Source organism: Pezoporus flaviventris, unplaced genomic scaffold, assembly GCF_033815535.1.
Source record: "Pezoporus flaviventris isolate CSIRO_AGI_PZ_B2104156 unplaced genomic scaffold, CSIRO_AGI_Pfla_v1 ptg000125l, whole genome shotgun sequence".
Lineage (NCBI taxonomy): Eukaryota > Metazoa > Chordata > Aves > Psittaciformes > Psittacidae > Pezoporus > Pezoporus flaviventris.
In genome coordinates, this window is record NW_026892673.1 from 602,756 (window position 1) to 623,756 (window position 21,001).

Sequence of the window (21,001 nt, forward strand, 5' to 3'; positions counted from 1 at the left end):
TATAGGAGGTGCTCCAGTCCCCTGATCATCCTTGTGGCCTCCTCTGGACTTGTTCCAACAGTTCCATGTCCTTTTCATGTTGGGGACACCAGAACTGCACACAATACTCCAACTGAGGTCTCATGATAGCAGAGTAGAGGGGCAGGATCACCTCCTTCAACCTGCTGGTCACACTCCTTTTGATGCAGCCCAGGACATGGTTGGTTTCTGGGCTGGAAGTGCACACTGAAGCAGCTCATATTCAGTTTCTCAACAATCAACACCCTCAAGTCCTTCTCCACAGGGCTGCTCTGAATCACTTCTCCACCCAACCTGTAGCTGTGACTGAGATTGCAGCAATGCAGGTGCAGGACCTTCACATCACATTGTTTAACTTCATGAGGTTGGCACTGGCCACGTCAAGCATGTCAAGGTCCCTCTGGATGGCATCCCTTTCCTCCAGTGTATCAACCACACCACACAGCTTGGTGTCATCAGCAAACTTGCTGAGGGTGCACTCAATCCCACTGTCCATGTCGCCAACAGAGATACTGAACAAGACTGGTCCCAACACCGATCCCCGAGGGACACCACTCGTTACTGGTCTCCAGTTGGACACTGAGCCGTTGACCACAAATCTCTGCGTGCAGCTATCCAGCCAATTCCTTATCCACTGGGTGCCCATCAATCACATTTATATCATTCCAGTTTAGAGACCAGGATGTTGGGTGGGGCAGTGTCAAACACTCTGCACAAATACAGGTGGATGATTCAATTCCAGTCAACTGGAAGCCACAATGATGATTACACACAGTAACTTTAGTTTACAGAAAGCAACTGAACTGAGCACATTATGTTTGCTCCCATACGCTAAGGCCACTCAAGTTCCAAGTTTGGAACATACCTCAAATATATCAGGCATGCACTAATCATGACATGGCTACTTCAGGCACGTTCACATCTTAGCTAGGATTGTATACACTAAAAAAAAAAAAAAAAAAAAAAAAAAATCCACAAAAAAAAACACAAAAACCCCCAAGAAACTCTCACTTCCCACTTTCCTTTCAGTAAAGCACTGCAGGATAAAGTTTCTGATGAAGGCAAGTGAAGAAAATTTAGGGACCTGCTCTCTAAGGCTTTGTGCTGCTCTCCCATCCAAAATGGGGTTTAGAAGAGTTAAAATATTATGTCAAAAAGTAAAAGGGAACTGCAGTATTCATATAGTAGGGGTGGCTATTTAAAAAAAAAAAAGTCTGGCTAAAATATTGCTGTCTTCAACCATGGTACAACGATAAGAATTCCCAGCATAATTCACAGCAATGACCCACAGGGTCACAAAATATAACTGTCCATTTTTCTTAAGTTACCTTTGCCCAGTTTCTCTTCCACTTACTCAACCAAGCACCACCAGCAGCCATTTCAGCATCAATTAAAAGGAATTAAACACCTAGCCAGCACTATGCTAGAAGAGCAAACAGAATTAGGTATGTCAAGGACAGACAAAAAGAAAGAAGGACAGAAGGAAAGATCACAGACTGATTTAACTTGGAAGGGACCTTAAAGATCCAACCCCCTTGCATCTTGCTACAAGTTTGGTTTGGGGACACCAGGGCAGTAGGATCAACAGTTAACAGCAAAATTAAAAAGCATAAGGGCAGAAATACCCAAGACAATAAGCCTAGAAAGGACAATGAAGTCTACTACCAACAGTCACCTCACCTGGACTCCTCCAGCTTGTAATTTTAGTTGATGCCAATATAGATACCTTAGAAACAGGAAACACTTAAATTATGAGCACTCAGAATGACCTGTCAAGTGTCATACCTGTTCTGCTACCTGCTTAAAAAAAAGTAGTTCCATTAAGAACAGATGCCACCCTTCCTTCCAACAAATGGGATTCAGAAATAGTTTAAGCTCATGACAAACCCACAGACTAGGTGCTGTATTTTAGTTTTATCTCATTTCTGTTGTAGAAACAGTCCAAATTGTTTGTTGAAATTAAAACTACAACTGCTCAGTAGCCTTACTGTATAAAGAGACCATAGTACTACCCCAAGTTTGGGAACTATTGCAAAGGAACTATTTCTAGCAATACAGCATCTGTTGCTAATTTCTAGTTTCAAAACAAGAAAGTCCATTTTACAGGGCAGCATGTCCTTAACTGGAGGAGAGCGTTGAGAAGCATTCCTTCCATGGGGTCTGCAGGAAAGTTCAGTCACCCATTATTTACTACAAGCTGCTTTTTACAGGCTCCTGGTTTTCACTGGGTAAGTGGCAATGCTGATCTCCTCAGGAGGCTGCCAAGCCAGGCTGGGGGGGGGAGGGGAAGAGGGGGCTGGGCCAGCATCAGCCACTTCCCAAGTCTCCCAGAGCTCTACTTGTCACGATCAACACTACAAAAGTGGGCAGGGAAGAGAAATTAAAACAGTTCAAAAGCTGAAGAGCTCCATGCCACCCAGAAATTATCACTGTACAGCCTGCACCAACAGACCCAAAACACTGCTCCCATCCTGAGCAGAGTCACAGCCCATCAAAGTTCACTCAGCTTCTCCTCCTGCTGACTGGACATGGGCTGAGGAAGCGGGTGGTTGCAGTGCCAGGAGTGGCGCAGGCCAGGCTGCAGGCACCTCGTGAGCTGCCCCACTCACACCCTGGAGACAGCAGGGCTAGGTGCACTCCTTCCACCAGCCCCACCGGATTGACAGCTGGCCAATGTTAAGTCCCTCTACAAAAAGGGCAGGAAGACCCTGGGAACTCCAGGACTGTAAGCCTGACCTCAGTGCTGGGAAGGTCATGGAGTAGATGATCCAAAGCGAGATCATAAAGCACATGTGGGAAAATGGAGGGATCAGGCCCAGACAGCATGGGCTCGTGAAGGGCAAGTCCTGCTTGACCAACTTGATCTCCTTCTATGGCAAGGTGACCCACCTGGTTAATGAGGGAAAGGCTGTAGACATTATCTATTTGGACTTTAGTAAAGCATTTGACACTATCTCCCATAGCAACAGTTCCCATAGGAGAACCTGGAGAAATTGGCTGCTCATGGCCTGGATAGGAGTATTCCTCACTGGGTTGGAAACTGGCTGGATGACAGAGCCCAAAGAATAGTGGTGAAAGGTGTCACATCTAGTGGACAACCTACTACCATGACTAGTGGTGTCCCGCAGGGGCTGGGTGTTAGGGCCAGTATTAGTTAATATCTTCATTGATGATCTGGATGACAGGATTGAGTGCACCCTCAGTAAATTTGTGGATGACACCAAGTTGGCTGGGAATGTTGATCTGCTGGAGGATAAGAAGGCTGCAGAGGGATCTGGACAGGCTGGATCAATGGGCTGTGTCCAGTGCTATGAGGCTCAACAAGGCTGGGTCCTGCATTTGGGCCACAACAACCCCATGCAATGCTCCAGGCTTGGAGAAGAGCTACTCATGGAAAAGGACCTAGGGGTGCTGACTGACAGCTGCTGAACATGAACCAACTTGTGCCCAGGCAGCCGAGAAGGACAATGGCATCCTGGCCTATCAAAAACAGCATGGCCAGGGCAGTGATCATCCCCCTGTACCCATCACTGGTGAGGCCACACCCTGAATCCTGTGTTCAGTTCTGGGACCCTCACTACAAGAGAGACATTGAGGTGCTGGAGCAGGGCCAGAGAAGGGCAACAGAGCTGGTGAATGGCCTGAAGAATAAGTCTGATGAAGAACACCTGGAGAGTTAGTCTGAAGAAAAGGCTTAGGGGGAAATCTTATCGCTTTTGACAACTACCTGAAAGGAGGATGGAGCCAGGAGACTGGTTTCTTCTTTGAAATAACAAGTGATAGGACAAGAGAAAACGACCTCAAACTGCACCAGGCGACGCTTAGACTGAAGATTAGGAACAATTTCTTCCGCAAGAGAGTGGTCACGCAGTGGAACAGGCTGCCCAGAGCAGTGGTGGAATCGCTGTCCCTGGAAGTGTTCACAAACCATGTAGATAAGGCCCTCAGTGACATGGCTTAGTGGTGGCCTTGACAGTACTAGAAAAACGGTTGAACTTGATGACCTTAAAGGTCTTTTCCAACCTGGCCGATTCTACGATTCGATACCACTCGCCATCCCTACAATCATATCGAGATCTCGGGCCCCGCTGTCCCGCGACAGTACCCCTTACGCGCGCGCAGCATACCCGCGGGACGCCTTTCCGCGAGAACGGACTGTACACGGCAAACACCACTTACCCTAAAGGCCAAGAGCAGACGGTAGACTGTGGCTGATAGCGCTTTTATCCTCTCGCCTCCGCCGTTTCGCTACAAAATGGCGGACGGAGTCGCGCGCTCACGTCGCAACCTTTCCCCTCCCCCGTCCCTTCGCGGTACGCCAGCGCGGAAGAGGAGGGAGTGCGGGTAGGCGAGACTTCCTGTCGAGCATTCCCTCCCCATCTGCACTGTACCAATCAGAGCGCAGCGCCCAGAACTACCTGACCAGTCAACGCGGAGCGACCTTTAGGGGGACGTTCTGCTTCCCCCCCGCCTTAGCCCCACCCTCACTCAGAGCTAGCACCGCACTCCCATTGGCCAGAGAGCCGCTCGAGTCCTTCCTACTCTTTTAGCCAATCAGCTGGGACTGGCAAGGCGCTGGGGCGGGGCGGAAAGGAGAAATAGCGGGGAGCACCAAAGTGCGCGCGGAGTCGGGGTGTGGGTGTGGGTGTGGGTGTGGGTGTGGGTGTGGGTGTGGGTGTGGGTGTGGGTGTGGGTGTGGGTGTGGGTGTGGGTGTGGGTGTGGGTGTGGGTGTGGGTGTGGGTGTGGGTGTGGGTGTGGGTGTGGGTGTGGGTGTGGGTCTTTCTCCTCGAATGGTGTTCGCCCCATGCTCTCCTACCTTTGCCTCGTCTCGTGTCTTCCCCCCCGGCGGTGGTACGGCCCCAGGCACAGTGCCCCGCCCCCCCCCGGGTACGCTGAGGGGGCACTCTCCTGCCTCGTCTCGTGTCTTCCCCCCCGGCGGTGGTACGGCCCCAGGCACAGTGCCCCGCCCCCCCCCCGGGTACGCCAGACAGAGATGGTCCCATCTAGGGTGCCAAATAGAAGCATGGAATCAGACTCTACAACTCAAAGAGAGTTATAAAGCAGGTATGTTTATTACGGTGCCGGGTGCAAGGGGGATCGCTCCTCCTAACTTGCACGCCAAGGGGTTAAGCAAGCAGATATTTGTTACATACAATCATGCATATTCATTAGGTTCCCAAGAGAGCAGGGGGGATATTACAATTAGTTTAGGTATTCATTATCATAAGTCTCCTCCCTTTTGGTGCTTGAGCACTGCCCTCCGGTGGTCATGGGCAGGGGTCTTCAAGATGAAGTAAGCAGTCTTCCTCACCGTGCACTTTTCACCTTTGCCCCAGTTATCACAAATTAGCTGAAACCAACCGTATCTGCAAGTTTCTGATAGCTGGCAAAGATTTAGAACAGTGCGACCTTTATACAAAATCTATTGCGAGCAGAACAGGATGGGCAGACAAGGAGTATCCTAAGCTAGCAGATGTTCGGGAGTCACTGTCTCCAAACTAACTGATAATTAGAAGGATGGTAAGAAATTATTCACTCATTAGAAGGATGGAAAGAAATAATTCACTCTTGTTAGTAAGACTACTAAATTCTGTTATCACGCCACAGACTTACAAAACAAACATTGTTCTCTATCTTAGACCTAAGTTAAATGTACTTTAACCCTATGTTTTCCAGGCACTCGCTTTCCTTATATCACCCCTTCCTGCCCACCTCAGCCACCCCACAAGCTGCCTTCCAGACCTGGGGGACACCACCGAGACCCCCAGGACCTCCCCCGGGTATGAAGCTACCCCGAGGTATTATGAGGCACTGAGGAAATGCCTCAGCTCTGGCAGAGACCTCCTCCCCAGTTGCCATGGGGTCAGCACTGACAACCCCCCCCTTCCCTGGCCCAACACCATCCAACCCAAAGCTCAGAGAGCTAGGATGGAAGTTTGGGACACAGCTTCATCCCACCCAGGACAGGCTGCGAACACTGGGGCTGTTCAGCCTGGAGAAGAAGCTGTGTGGAGACCTCAGAGCAGCTTCCAGTAACTGAAGAGGGCCTACAAGGATGATGGAGAGGGACTCTTCATCAGGAACTGTAGTGATAGGACAAGGGGCAGTGGATTCAAACTTAAACAGGGGAGATTTAGGTTAGATATAAAGAAGCTCTTCCCTGTGAGGGTGGTGAGGCCCTGGCACAGGGTGCCCAGAGAAGCTGTGGCTGCCCCATCCCTGGCAGTGTTCAAGGCCAGGTTGGACAGGGCTTGTAGCAACCTGGTCTAGTGGAAGGTGTCCCTGCCCATGGCAGGGGGTTGGATCTAGATGATGTTTAAGGTCCCTTCCAACCCAAACCATTCTATGATTCCATGACCCCTTTGTCAGCAGAGGGACAGAGCAGGAAGGGAGTGGAGTCTATCTACTCCCCCCTGCAATATGCCCTGTTCCATATCCATCCAAGTCTGGTCCCTCAAACACATGTGCAAGAGGCTTGTCACCATCCCCTGCTGACTGCTCCCTTCCCAGCAGGTGTCTGTGGCTTCCTGACCTTTGGAGTTGGTGTGGAACAGGATGTCTTGATGTCCTACCCCTCCAATGACATCCCCATTGCCCTTGCCCAGGCCTTAATCAGGCTGTGTGCTGACATCCTACCCCATCTTGCACTTCTGTGGCCGGTGAGAGCTGGGAGAAGGCAGGAGCTGGTGTGGGCAGGAGGGGCAGCATGTGGAACCCCCCTGCCCTGGGTCTGTGCCCACAGGGCTGTCTTGGAGGGTCTCTGGCTCCACTACACTGGTGATAGGAGAGGACTCATTTTACTAACTGAGAAAAAACAAGTTAAACTTTAGCTAAACAAAACCATGCACATGTCAAGAAGAAACAAAACAAAAGGTAAAAAACATTCTTTACCTATCCAGCTCACTGAACTAGGAACCATTCTTTACAAAGTGCCTCTCCAGCTCAGTGAACTGGGAACCGTTCCTCACGAAGTCAGAAGAGAAGCCAACCTAAGACCATAAAAGGAAGACAACAAGAAGTTCAGCCAAAAGTCAACAAAGATACAACCACCAGGGATCCCAAAGTCCCTTGGGACCCTCACTCAAAATAAACTGCGTATGCTCTAGTGGGTGGTAACCTATGTTAATTAGTTCTGGAGAAAATGATAATATGTATGAGATGTCTTGGAATTAAAATGTGTATGTATGAGATGAATTCTTATAAGCACGAAACCTGTAAGAATCGGCACGCGCATTAGGAGGAGCTATCCCCCGTGCATCCAGCACCGCAATAAATAATGCCTGCTTCTTAATGCTATATTGGTATTAAGGAGTTTTATTCTACTGACTTTTGGTGACACCAGGGTGACAGTGGAGGAGGACGTGGTTCGGGAGCAGAGGAGGTGCCTGCTTCAGACCATCATCTGGTTCCTCCTGATACTCCTCCTGGCTTTCTTCATCTCTGACATTGGCAAAGTCATCTCTGTCACTGGGGGCTTGGCTGACTGCTTCATCTTCATCTTTCCAGGTAGAGCATCCTGGGATGCTATGGGGCCATGTCCTGGGTTCAGCAGTAGCAGTCATTTTTCTCCTCCTTGGTAGCTGGTGTAGTGCTGTGTTTTGACTTTCAGCTCGGGAACAGAGCTGATAGCGATGTTTTGGTTTGGCCAAGGACTTTGTGAGCCTCATGCTCTGCCAGGGAGGAGGGGAAGCCAGGAGGAAGCAGAGACAGGACACCTGACCCAAACTGACCAAAGAGGTATTCCATACCACAGCACGTCATGCCCAGGATGTAACTGGGAGTGAGCCGGAAGGGCTGGGAGACTGCAGGGTTGGAGGAGGTATCGGTCGGAGCTTGGTCGGGCTTGGGGGGCGAGTATCGGTCAGCTGGTGCTGAGGTGTTGTATTCTCTTCCCTTGTTATTTCCTTTATCATTATTATTACTGGTGGTAGCAGTAGTGATTTGTGTTATACCTTAGTTACTAAACTGTTCTTATCTCAACCCATGGGAGTTGCATTCTTTTTGATTCTCCTCTCTGTCCCTCTGGGAGCAGGGGGAGGGAAAGAAAGGGGGGGAAGTGAGCGAACGAATTACCTGACTGGTTTTAAACCATGACAGTTCTTTTTGGCGCCCATCGTGGGGCACGAAGGGTTGAGTTAACGACAGATTTGACTGGATTAATAGTCACTCGTCACAATGCTGATTTATTGGCTCTCAGAGTTGTTCTTGTTGATCTCACAGCTTCAGACCGTTGTAACTTACTTAGAGCCGGTATTTGCTGTGTTAGTGTTTATCAAGTGTGGGGCCTGGGCTAAGGTTCTTGTCTCACTGTGCTTTATGGCAATGGCTTGTAATACGGGCGGGCTCCAGCAGCAGGGCGGGACGGACGTGGCCGTGGACTTGTACCTGGCCGTCCGGCTGCTCTTCACCGTCCTGGCCCTCGCCCTACTCTCCATCTTCGTGAGGCTGCGGGGAACTGAGGGGGAGCGGTCCCGGGAGCCGGCGGCTGCTGAAGCGGCCCGGGAGAGCGGCCCCGGGGACCAAGCGGTGGCGGGAGCGGGGCCGGAGGCCGCGAGGGGACGGCTGCCGGTGGAGGAGGAGGTCGGGGCGGTCGAGGAGAGGAAGGAAGCGGCTGCCGAGCAGCGGGAGAAGGCGGCGGAGGAGCCGAGCCCCGCGGCCGAGCCGAGCCCGGTGGCCGAGCCCAGCCCCGCGGAGGAGCCGAGCCCCGCGGCCGAGCCCAGCCCCGCGACGGCCGAGAGCATTCCCCGGAAGCCGCCTGCCGAGCCCCAGGAGGATGCAGGAGGCCACGCAGCATTTCCCAGCAAGGCAGAGGAGGAAGAGCTGGACTCAGAGAAGCTGGTGGTGGGAGAGCCGGCAAGCACAGCAGCTACACCAGCCCCAGTGACAAGTACAGCAGCATCGTTTGAGAGTTCTGAAGGTTTTGAATGGCCTTTGGGTATCCTTGGGACCTGCCTGCTGATTGTGATGGGGATCAGCATGTTGGCACACACACAGGCTGTGTTCTACCCACCACCATTTTGTCTGATCTCAGAAGTTAAGCAGAGTCAGGTTTGGGTCTTGTCTGAGGTTAGACAACAATATAGGGAGACCAAGAGATTTTCCCCAAGGCTGGACAGTCATGAGTGGCAGGGTGTGTGGGACAGTATGGGCAAGTATCTAGTCCACTGGGCCCCTCCAGTGCTTTGGAAGCATCGGAGATGGAAGGCAGCTGTATGGAGTCCCCAGCAACAAGCTGCAGAAACTGCTGAAGGGGACAGTGAATTATTTTGAGCCTGGTGGGCCCATGGCACTTCAGGCCATCAGAGCAGAGATGCAACATAGAGATGGACTCATGATCGAGGGGTGGACTTAGCAATGGACACTATTGCCCAGGTTATTCACAAGTGTGAACACTGCACGCAATCTCTCCTGCTCTGGAAGACTGTTACAAGAGATGAAGCCTGACATCATGGACCAGATGGACGCAGCAGCTTTATAGGGACTGGTCCGTGCACTAAGATAAGAGTGCACCGAGATAAGAGTGATGGTATATTGAAAATGTGGGATCTGAGCATGACGTGAATGGTATGGAATAAGGGGTGGATAATGTCCTGGGTTCAGCAGTAGCAGTCATTTTTCTCCTCCTTGGTAGCTGGTGTAGTGCTGTGTTTTGACTTTCAGCTCGGGAACAGAGCTGATAGCGATGTTTTGGTTTGGCCAAGGACTTTGTGAGGCTCATGCTCTGCCAGGGAGGAGGGGAAGCCAGGAGGAAGCAGAGACAGGACACCTGACCCAAACTGACCAAAGAGGTATTCCATACCACAGCACGTCATGCCCAGGATGTAACTGGGAGTGAGCCGGAAGGGCTGGGAGACTGCAGGGTTGGAGGAGGTATCGGTCGGAGCTTGGTCGGGCTTGGGGGGCGAGTTATTGGTCAGCTGGTGCTGAGGTGTTGTATTCTCTTCCCTTGTTATTTCCTTTATCATTATTATTACTGGTGGTAGCAGTAGTGATTTGTGTTATACCTTAGTTACTAAACTGTTCTTATCTCAACCCATGGGAGTTGCATTCTTTTTGATTCTCCTTTCTGTCCCTCTGGGAGCAGGGGGAGGGAAAGAAAGGGGGGGAAGTGAGCGAACGAATTACCTGACTGGTTTTAAACCACGACAGGCCAGCATAGATCTCTTGGCCTTGTGTCTTGAGGAGGGAAGGAGCAGGATGGAGACACAGGAACCAGAAGGTCTTTAGAGGACAAAAGTGTGGCATGAGGTCAGTCAGCAGCCCAACTATTTTGACTGGAGTCTCTGCTCTGTAACAGGCAGTGTGGCTCTCTGGCTTGTGGGGTGTCTGCTCAGGCCTCAGCTAAGTCTGATTTGCCTCCCCTGCCTTTCAGGGCTCTGCCTGATTCAAGCCAAGCTCTCTGAGATCCAAGAAACCAGGACAATCAGGTAACCAAAACGTGCTTCCTTTCTCCCCTCTTCCCCTGTGGATACTGGGGTGAAGGTCCCGTCTAAACAAGGCCTGTCCTCCTGTGTCCACAGCTGGTGGGCCCAGGTCAGCTACGGGGTGTTCATGGTCACCCTTGGACATACCACTGCCATCTTTGTGGATCTCACAGCCTGATTCCTCCAGGCTGAACCACACTGCTGCTGCTGAGATGCAGATTTCCCCTAGGACCAAAGGGAAGTGGGAAGAAAACACTTTGGTGTGTTGGGAAGATCTAAGAGGAGCGTTGTAATCTGGGGCTTGACTGAGAGAGCCTTGTAGTGGTTTGTATCTTGTCGTCTTAACACACCAGGCAGTCAGACTTCTCCTCTCAGCCCTGACTCCCTGGTGAAGCCAGAGCATCACTACAAGGAAACCTGTAGTCTAGGTCAAGCCCTTTCTGCCCCTCCAGGGTAGACATCACTACCTTAGACATCACTAAGGGGTCGCAGTTGGGGTTTGCCAAGGCATGCTGCTCTCCTCTGTGTACCCCAGTGCTGGTGGAACTCCTCCACAGCTTCAACTCCTCCCAACACTGGAGGGAGACTATCTCTTGTGTAAAGGGAACTAGTAGCCATGTTTATCAGATGGGCCATCACCCCCATAGTCCTCTTGTGTGTCAGTGCTTGGTTTGATTTGAACTCTGTTTTCCTGTGGCCCACCTTGCCCATCTCCTGTCCTTACTCTTACATCTCCCTCTGCCTGGGCTGCACTTCCTGTTACAAAGCAGGATGTTGCCTTCAGCCTGAATTTTTCTTGGGAGGATCAGGACAATCCCAGACATGCTGGTGCAATGTTCTCCTTGCCAGGGGTTGCTCAATTGATGGAGAAGGTGCTGTGGCTGCATTGACCTACTATCAACACTACACTAGAGCAAAAGCTTTTCTCCAGATTTCCAATCCTGTTCTTCCAGGGAATGGGACTAGGCCAGGTGTTGGTTTTAAGGGATGTTTTGGGGATAAAGCAGTCAGTATTAATCCATTTTATATTGTTCCTTTGGTGGTTTACACTCTCTGTGGCTGGTGTTGCTCTGGGATGTCCCTCTGTTACCTGTCTGGATGATAGTTTCACTTCTACTTTTCCTGGGTTGAGCAGTTCCTCCAGCTGAATCTTCAGTTTGAGGAGTTAAACCTTAACAGCAAACCACTCTTGTTCAGTCTTTAAGTTTCCTTGTTCCTTGTTTGGCTTCTAAAACCCTGGGTGAGGGAGGAATTCATGTGTATCTGCATCAGTGATGAGGGTCCAGCCCAGCTTTGTGCAAAATCTGGCTTGGCCCCTCTTTGGAGAAGGAGGAAGAAAAGCCTCAAGCATAGCATGAATGTATGGGGGACCCTGTGAAGGCTGTGAGCTTCTCATCAATCAACACCCCTAAGTCTTTCTCAGGGATGCTCTCAATACAGTCTCCCTCAGCATGTATTTGTGCTTGGGATTGCCCTGACTCAGATGAAGGATCTTGCACTTGGCCTTGTTGAACTCCATGAGGTTTGCACTGGCCCACCTCTCCAGCTTGTCCAGATCCCTCTGGATAGCGAAATAAGAGGGTCTCTGCTCCCTGGGTCATGGGGAGCAGAGAGCCACCTCCCATGGAGCCCAGCAGCAGATGCCAACACAGAGATGCCTTTCAGTGCCTGTCCCCCATCAAGATGGAAAGGGATTTGTTACCCAGTGGGTTTTGTGGCTCTGGCTTTCCTGAAGGTGTGCTGGGCACAAGGAGGTCCCATGGCCGAAGTGGAGGCAGACACAGTGCCCCACAACTTTGGTGGTCACCCTGTGTAATAGGGAACCTAGCTGAGAGTTGATTCTCTCTCATGATTGAGAACCATAACAAAGGATGTTGTTTGCCACAGTGTATTCGGCAGAGTATATATGTTTATGTTCATCGTGACTGTCAGAAAGAGGCGGTTCTGTGACCTTCATACTTGGCTGCACTGGGTCGCCTGGCCAACACATGAGAAACTGCACGGTCCCACAAATAAACAATTATAAATCTGGCATAAAGCCAGTTGCTTTGAGAAGGGTATAAAAGCAGGACCCTATTGTGGCCATGGCAGAAGCCTCACCTATGGATGGACGCACTGCATAGGAATTTTCCCAATTACCTGAGACTCCTGGCATCAGCTGCAATGGGGCTTCCCAGCTGGAAGTGTGGGCCTGGATGATGATTGAATGGTAATTGGTGATGTATTTCTTCTTAATCTCTGTTCTTTCTATATGGTAATGATTTCATGCATTGCTAGCTTTCTTTGGTACCAATATACCTATATCTCTGATTTGCTTTATTGTACTTATTCACTATATATATATAGATATTTACCTAATTTATATTAGTGTGCTTGCTTTAGTGTGCTTATTGGCTTTAGTGTGCTTGTTTAATAAACTCTGCATATTATACAGCTAGTGTGTGGCCACTTTGTGGCATACCCTCTCTGTCAGCAGAACACCCTGGGAGCTGCTGGACTCCCTCAATCCCTCCCGAGGGGTCCATGTGGTGGAGGGCAGGGGGGGTATGGAGGTGGTGTAGCTGTTTCTGTTTGCCTTACTGCTCCCCTGACTGCTTACAAATGCAAGCCTTTTAAAATGTATTTTATACATGCAGAAAGTGGAGGGACCTCTAGTCAATAAACATGATTTTGTGGTGCACCAGGCAAGCATGAGGTGCTTTCTATGGGGCTGGGGAAGAGAGATAGAATCCTAGAATGGTTTGGGTTGGAAGGGACCTTAAGCTCATCCAGTTCCAGCCCCCTGCCACAGGCAGGGACACCTTCCACTAGACAAGATTGCTCCAAGCCCCATCCAATCTGGCCTTGAACACTGCCAGGGATGGGGCAGCCACAGCTTCTCTGGGCACCCTGTGCCAGGGCCTCACCACCCTCACAGGGAAGAGCTTCTTCCTAATGTCCAGTCTAAATCTCCTTGCCCTCCAGAAGCTCACAGCCCCTCCAAGGACCATGACACACTCACACAGCGCCCCCTCACTTAACAGTGCCCGTGTAGACAAAGAGGGTGATCACCATATCCACCATCACCACTACAACCCAGGTCTTCACCTCTGGCTGCTTCATGCTGTTAAAGATGGTCATGCTGCTCATGTGGCACTGCCAGGGACATGGAGAGAGAGTGGATACATCAGCTGAGCTGGAGTCACAGGGATCCACACAAGATCCCACTTGTGATCCCCCTGGGTTTGTCATGATATCATGATACCCAAGGTTTGTCACTGAAGAACAAAAGGGGGGCAACAGGCTGTCCTGTATTTCCCAGCTGGGGTAAAATTGATTCATCTCCATCCAAGGGTGGTGAGATGTCAAACTGGCTTCAGCCCCCTCATAAAGCCATGGGGTGAGTACACAGGGAGGGTTTTGGCTGATCATCCAAGGGAGCATCCCTGGACCACGCCAGTCCCCCACCCAGGTGGCCACAGGGTGGGAAGGGGAGCACCCGACTTGTGGCCTTATCTGGAACCCAAAGCAGATGGTGGGCATGGCACTGAAGACAGCCATCCAGGTGGAGGGGCTGGTGGGAGAGAAACACCCACTGGTCAGACCAGGGCCCTCCACCCAGTGCCCTGGGGCAGGAACATAGAATCATAGAATCAACCAGGTTGGAAAACACCTTCAAGATCATCAAGTTCAACTGTTCCCCCGCACTGCCAAGGCTACCACTAAGCCATGTCACTGAGGGCCTCATCTACATGGTTTGTGAACACTTCCAGGGACGGTGATTCCACCACTGCCCTGGGCAGCCTGTTCCAATGCCTAACCACCCTCTTGGGGAAGAAATTGTTCCTAATCTTCAGTATAAACCTCCCCTGGGGCAGTTTGAGGCTGTTTCCTCTTGTCCTATCACTTGTTCCTTAGGAGAACAGACCAGCCACCTCCTAGTTTCATCCTTCTTTCAGGTAGTTGTAGAGAGAGATAAGGTCCCCACTGAGCCTTCTCTTCACAGAGCTGGAGGTGCTCAGTGATGGGCTCACTCCTCTGCTGTTACCGCGTCCCCCCTACCCAGGATGATGCCTTTGCATGGAGCAAGGTTTTTCTGGGACCTGGCACAACAATAAAAGCATCAGTAAATAAATAAGGATCTACTTGGGCAGTGCCAAGAGCTGGTCTGAACTTTGCCTGCCCTAAAATTCACACTGCCCACACTGGGTCCAGAAACATCCCTACACCATGAAGGAGGGGACAAGCCACAGGGGCTGTGGTGGCCAAGGGAATAACCAAAACCGTCCTAAAATAGGCACAGCCCTTGTTGCTATGTGAGCACAAGCACTGCATAGGAAACTCTGGGCCCTGCTGGCTGTATTGGAGCTAAAAGTCAATCTGTGCTCCTCAAAACCTGCAATGGAGCTGTGGGGGTCTCCAAGACACCTCTTCCTTCTCCATCACCAGTTGCTCCTCTGAAACATGCAGCAATGCAGCTACTTGGGAGCTTCTAGCAGCAACATGCAGCATCCCCAGGTGTAGGGATGGGACTCATGAAGGATTTGTCCCCAGGCTCTGCAGCCCTCACTCCCACACCCCTACATGGCTCTTGTGCTTACCTGGTGGGGATCTCCACAGGCACCAGCTCCTTGTTGGGCCAGATGTACTTGATGATAATGACTGCTGTGACATACCGGGTGCCAATCACACTTAGGGAGCTGCAAGAGGGGACAGGAGACCATCAGCATGCTCCCTCCCTGATCCATGGAGGATCTCCTCCCAGCATCTCCAGACCCAGGCCACCCTAGCCCTCCCATCAAGACCAGCCCTGCTCTCCCTTCCCATGGGATTATGCCAGGCACCATCACCCACCGTCCCCAGAGCAGATGCTGATACAACCCTGCTGCTCTGGGAGCAGCAGACCTGGCAGCAAGGGGTTTGGGCAGGAGAAAGAGTCAAGTGTTAAAGAAGTGACTCTCCTTGGTAGTCCTGGTCCAGCTCCAGCAGCCAAGTTACACAGAGATGCTTGGTGGGGCAGGCCTGGCTTGCAGACCTCCAGCCTGGAGACCCTTACTGGTTCTGCTTTCTGCTGGATGGCCATCTCCAAAGACAGGGCACAACACAGCTGAAAGCAGCTCTCCCCACTTCCTCCAGCGAGCAGAAGGGAGGGACACAAGCCCAGAGTACGACAGTGTGGCCTCATGGTGCTCAGCAGCCTCAGTGCTTCCCAGATGGGGAAACTGAGGCACAGGAAGGCGGAGGAGGAGATGACCAACCCCTCGGGGTGAGTGGGTACATATGGTGATGGAACCATAGCATTTCCACTCCCCATCCCCTGGGATGGTGCTTAGGTGGGCGCTGGCTGGCCCACCCTGGCCCCCAGCACCAGAGGACTCTCCCCACCCACCTGGTGTATTTTTGGAAGCCAATTTCCTTGGGGATGGAGAGAGGCAGGATGAGGAGGAAGGCCGTGATGCTGATGGTGAACTTGCAGTCTGTGTACCAGCAGCTGCTCCCAGCTTTCTTGGGCTCTGTCACCAGAGTAGCAATGACTGTGGGGACAACCAGAATGGTCAGGTTGTCCCCTTCCAGATGAAGGGACAGCAAGTGGTTGGATTTGTTCCCCCATGGGACACACTTACTCTTGTCTTCCTGGTCTCCAATGATGATGAGGAAAGTGATGCAGGTACCGAAGGTGTAGACGGCTATGGCCACCTCACACAGCATGCCGGGCACCTTCCCGCAGATGGCCCACACCACCTCCTGGTAGGTTCACTCATTGCTGGCCTGTGAGCAGTACACCAGGATGACTAAGCCTCTGATGATGATCAACATGCACTGAGGTGGGGAAGAGACAGGGAGGGGATACTGAGGCAACAGCATGAAGAGGTCCTCAAAGCCACCCCAGGCAGCCACCCCCAAACACACTGAGCATCTCTGCTGCACATCACCCAACAGGTCTTCATCCCAGGAGCTGGATCCTCCCCGAGCCCCTTCTGGGGTTCCACATGTCACCCCATGCCCCCTCCCTGGGTGGGACAGGAGACTGTCCCTTCAGTACCTCTCACCATCTGCAGTGTGATGCCTGTAGCCATGCTGCTGACCATGCTGAAGGCAGCAGGAAAGTTGAGCAGCCCAGCCCCAAGGGCAGTGTTGACCACAATTGTCCTGGGTTCAGCAGTAGCAGTCATTTTTTCTCCTTGGTAGCTGGTGCAGTGCTGTGTTTTTTGACTTTCGGCCTGGGAACGGTGCTGATAGCATTGATGTTTTTAGTTACTGCTCAAATGTTTGGTCTGGCCAAGGACTTTCTGAGCCTCATAGTCTGCCAGGGAGGAGGGGAAACCGGGAGGAAGCAGAGATAGGACACCTGACCCAAACTAGCCAGAGGTATTCCATACCACAGCACGTCATGCCCAGGATGTAACTGAATTACCCAGAAGGGCTAGGACTGTGGGGTTGGACGAGGTATCGGTCAGTGCTTGGTGGGGCTGGGGGGGCAAGTTATCGGTCGGCGGGTGGTGAGGTGTTGTATTCTCTTCCCTTGTTATTTCCTTTATCATCATTATCATTGGTGGTAGCAGTAGTGATTTGTGTTATACCTTAGTTACTAAACTGTTCTTATCTCAATCCATGGGAGTTGCATTCTTTTGATTCTCCTTCCCATCCCTCCAGGAGCAGGGGGAGGCCAAGAAGGGGGGGAGTGAATGAACAAGCTACCTGACTGGTTTTAAACCACAACAATGATGAAGACAGATCCCAAAGCTGACATGGCCCCCAGACCATTCCCTTGGCTCTCTCCGTTCTTTGTCACTGTCTCCATGCTGGGGCTCTGCAGGAGCCTGGCCCATTCCCTGGTGTTGGAGCTCCACTCCCAGTCCTTGTTGTCGCTGTTGATGCTCCCAGTGCCCTGAGCCATTGTCCCTCCCAGAGTGGCACATGCCACCATCCACATCCCACTAGTGCTCCTGCACCAGGCTCCAGTGGCTGCCTTGAGGAGGGTCCTGTGCCAGCCGTGGCTCCATCAGGCAGGGAGGGCAGCGAACGGGCAGGCAGTGTGAGGTGCTTCACTACTCCTAGAAGCAATGAAGAAGGACATGGTGTTAATTAAGGTCCATTAACAAGGAACAACCTGAGCATCAGATGGGGACATGGTAGAAATGAGTTCCTTGGGTCTCAGCTCTGTCACAGCATGCAGGTGTCCTCACACCAGCAGAGATACAGCAGAACTCACCTCTCATACCCCAAATGCAGGGTGAGAACACTGCTGACATCAGATGGGGGACTGAGTTGTGGCTGCAGTGCCGGGGAGCTGCAGCCTCATGGCAAGACTTGCCTTCCTGCAGGCCCAGTGTCACAGATCTCACTTCCCAATTTCCATCCCCATTTCCTGCAAGCTCTGCAAGAGCCGCAGTGCACATGCTCCTGGATAAAGGTCAAGGCTGGGCTCAACTGGACAACCCAGGCCTGCAGCAGAAACACCGTGTCACCAGGAAAAGGGCTGGCCAATTCCAGCACACCCCATGGCGCCACCAGCATGAGACATCTTGGCAGCTTTTGGACCTGAAGACCTGGTGTTTCCAGCACTGCAGCCCTTGGGGGTTGTACAGCCCAGATCTCATCCCAGTGCCTCTGAGCTGGAGAAGATCAACTCTCACAGCCTGGCAGGAATGATCTACTCAGCCAAAGGAAATCTCTTTTCCAGGGAAATCTCTTTTCCAGGGAAATCTCTATTTTCCCCTAGACAATGTCTCCAAAGACCCTTCCAGACCAAACCACCCTTTACCTGCAGGCTGCTCAAATCCCAAGCTTGTGCCGGGAATCCTCTTCAAAACCTTAGGGGTGAGGGGGGGGACACGACACCCCGCAGGCCTGCGGGGAAGGGTCCCCGGACCGGTGAGTCCGCAGCGGCCCCGGTACACCCCGACCCTGCGAGCCGGTGCCGCTCCGAGGGTGACTCCACAGCTCCACGCCTGCCCCGCTTCGGGAGGGGCAGGTTCCAGGGCCGGTGTGAACACTCCGCTGTCCCCGGGGATGCCACAGCAGGTCGTTGGGCTCCCCGAACCCCCTACTCCGGTTACCCCCGTGTCCCGGCCCACTCACCACCCACTCCATTCGGCTCCAGCCCCGCTCACCGCCTGCTCCACTCCGCCCCCACCCCACCCGTGGCACACCGGGGGGTGGAGTGCGATCCTTCCCGAACTGGGGAGGGGCAACGGGGCCAGGGGGAGAGGTAGCGCTGCTCCGTGTATGGAACGAGGCCCCAGGTGAGGTGCGAGGACTTGATGCAACCCGGGGAGGTCGCAGCACAACATCGACAGCATCAGACACAGCAGCGGCACGGAAATCTGAACGAATCAGAGCGAGCAGAGGGCATGGGGCTGTGTAAATGATCATCGCCATACAAGTGCAAGCCATCTTATTGGGGAGCAGCAGGAGCATCCAGCCCTCCTCGGGATATGTGAGCAGCTCATCTTGGCCTGCCTCTGAGGAGAACACAGTGGCTGTGGGTGGGAATGAGGAAGGAAGACTGCTCTGCTGAATGACAGAATCATTCTAGGGAATGGTTTGGGTTGGAAGGGACCTTAAAGCTCATCTGATTCCAAACCCCTGCCATGGGCAGGGACAGCTTCCACTAGACCAGGTTGCTCCAAGCCCTGTCCAACCTGGCCTTGAACACTGCTAGGGATGAGGCAGCCACAAGGCCCTGGTGGCAAAGGGGAAAGGTGCCAGTGTGTGGAGAAAGCTCAGGCAGACTCGGAGTTTATCTCCCCGGGATGAATGAGAAACTCCATCGTGCTCCAGTGGCTGAGCACAGGGCTGACAGCCTTCAGGGACTTGTACAACACCTACACATTCAATGCTGCAGACTTCAACTTCAGCTCCATGACACCAACTCCCACCTGGGGCACTCACAGCCCACCCACCCCATGCTCTTTGGGCACACATGGGAATTGCCCTCTCTCTGCGTGGGATCCTCAGGAAATGAGTATTTCATTGGCTGGACCAGATCCTCTGTGCTGGCCCATCTCTGAGAGGGAACATCTGATGCATGTCAGGAAGAGGATCCTGCTGTACAATGACAGGATGAAGTTCCCAGCTCAACACAACCATGGGGGTGGACCTCTTTATTCATGGCTTTTTGACCCATACAAGGACTCTACTCTGCAGGGGGGGCTGCTGGGGTTGGGATGAGGATGGAAGAGGCAGAAACCAACAGAGTGGTTTTCAGAGGAGGTTCTTATTGAGAGGAGAGGGTAAGCAAGTGTTTCACCTCAGGGTACAGGATTGAAGTGAGAAGTGGGCAGGTTTAGAGGAGGGACACTGCTCTGCCCCGCACACCAATGCCCTGTGAATTACACCTGAAAAGAGATTACAGATGGAAAAAGCAAAGCAGCAATTGAGCTGATTTTAGTAGTGAGCAGTCCTCAGATTTGGTGCTATGTCCTGGGCTCAGCAGTAGCAGTAATTTTTCTCCTTAGTAGCTGGTGCAATGCTGTGTTTTTGACTTTCAGCCTAGGAACAGTGCTGATAACACTGAAGTTTTTAGTTGCTGCTCAGTAAAGTTTACTCTGACCAAGGACTGTCTGAGTCTCATGCTCTGCCAGGCAGGAGGGGAAGCTGGGAGGAAGCAGAGATAGGACACCTGACCCAAACTAGCCAAAGAGGTATTCTGTACCACAGTGCGTCATGCCCAGTATATAAACTGGGGGCAGTTACCCGGAAGGGCTATATAACTGCTTGGGTCAGGCTGGGTATCGGTCGGTGGGTGGTGGGTAGTTGTATTCTCTTCCCTTGTTATTCCCCTTATCATTATTATTATTGGTGGTAGCAGTAGTGGTTTTGTGTTATACCTTAGTTACTGGACTGTTCTGATCTCAACCTGTGGGAATTACATTTTTTCGATTCTCCTCCTGTCGTGGTTTAAACCCAGTCAGGTAACTTGTTCACTCACTCCCAGTGAGTGGTGCCGAGCTGACAACAATCGAGGTCCGTGTCCAACCCCCACCGGGGTTCTCCCCCACTCCCAGAGGAACGGGGAGGAGGATCAAAAGAGTGCAACTCCCACGGGTTGAGACAAGAACAGTCCAGCAACCAATGTACACAAATCACCACCGCAACTATCAACTACAACAATGATAAGGGAAAATAACAAGGGAAGAGAATACGATACCACCGGCCAAGAAGACGAGTTCCACCCGAAAAACCCGTGTCCTTCCGGGTAACTCCCAGTCACCCCCCACCCCGGCCATGACGTGCTGTGGTATGGAATACCTCCCTGGCTAGCCCGAGTCAGGCGCCCCATCTCTGCTTCCTCCTGGCTTCCCCTCCTCCCTGGCAGAGCATGAGCCTCACAAAGTCCTTGGTCAGGGTAAACATCACTTAGCAACAACTGAAAACATTGACTTCACCAACACTGTTCTCAGGCTGGAAGTCAAAACACAGCACTGCACCAGCTAGCACAAAGGGAAAAAAAAACAAACATGACTGCTACTGCTGAACCCAGGACATTATCCACCCCTTATTCCATACCATTCACGTCGTGCTCAGATCCCACATTTTCAGTACACCATCGCTCTCCCATATATATACATCCATA

The 21,001-nt window shown here is 52.0% G+C and overlaps 2 protein-coding genes and 1 pseudogene across 13 annotated transcripts in view; 1 reads left to right on the forward strand and 2 right to left on the reverse strand.

The window, feature by feature from the left end:
• The window catches only part of LOC133282497 (CCR4-NOT transcription complex subunit 1-like), an 89,786-nt gene extending 85,441 nt beyond the window's left edge, over window positions 1–4,345 (reverse strand). For all 12 annotated transcript variants that reach the window (XM_061478493.1, XM_061478494.1, XM_061478498.1 and 9 more), the window contains exon 1: window positions 4,198–4,345. The gene's annotated coding sequence lies outside the window, so the exon portion shown is untranslated. The remainder of the gene's footprint in view (window positions 1–4,197) is intronic.
• A 1,456-nt stretch (window positions 4,346–5,801) lies between these two features.
• LOC133282496 (sodium-coupled neutral amino acid transporter 7-like) lies at window positions 5,802–7,574 on the forward strand. Its single transcript, XM_061478484.1, is given in 5 exon segments — window positions 5,802–5,817; window positions 6,533–6,635; window positions 6,637–6,678; window positions 7,329–7,530; window positions 7,569–7,574. Coding segments are annotated over 5 exon segments (369 nt in total).
• Window positions 7,575–13,415: 5,841 nt separating this feature from the next.
• On the reverse strand, window positions 13,416–17,320 carry LOC133282493 (sodium-coupled neutral amino acid transporter 7-like; annotated as a pseudogene).
• Window positions 17,321–21,001: the final 3,681 nt, after the last annotated feature.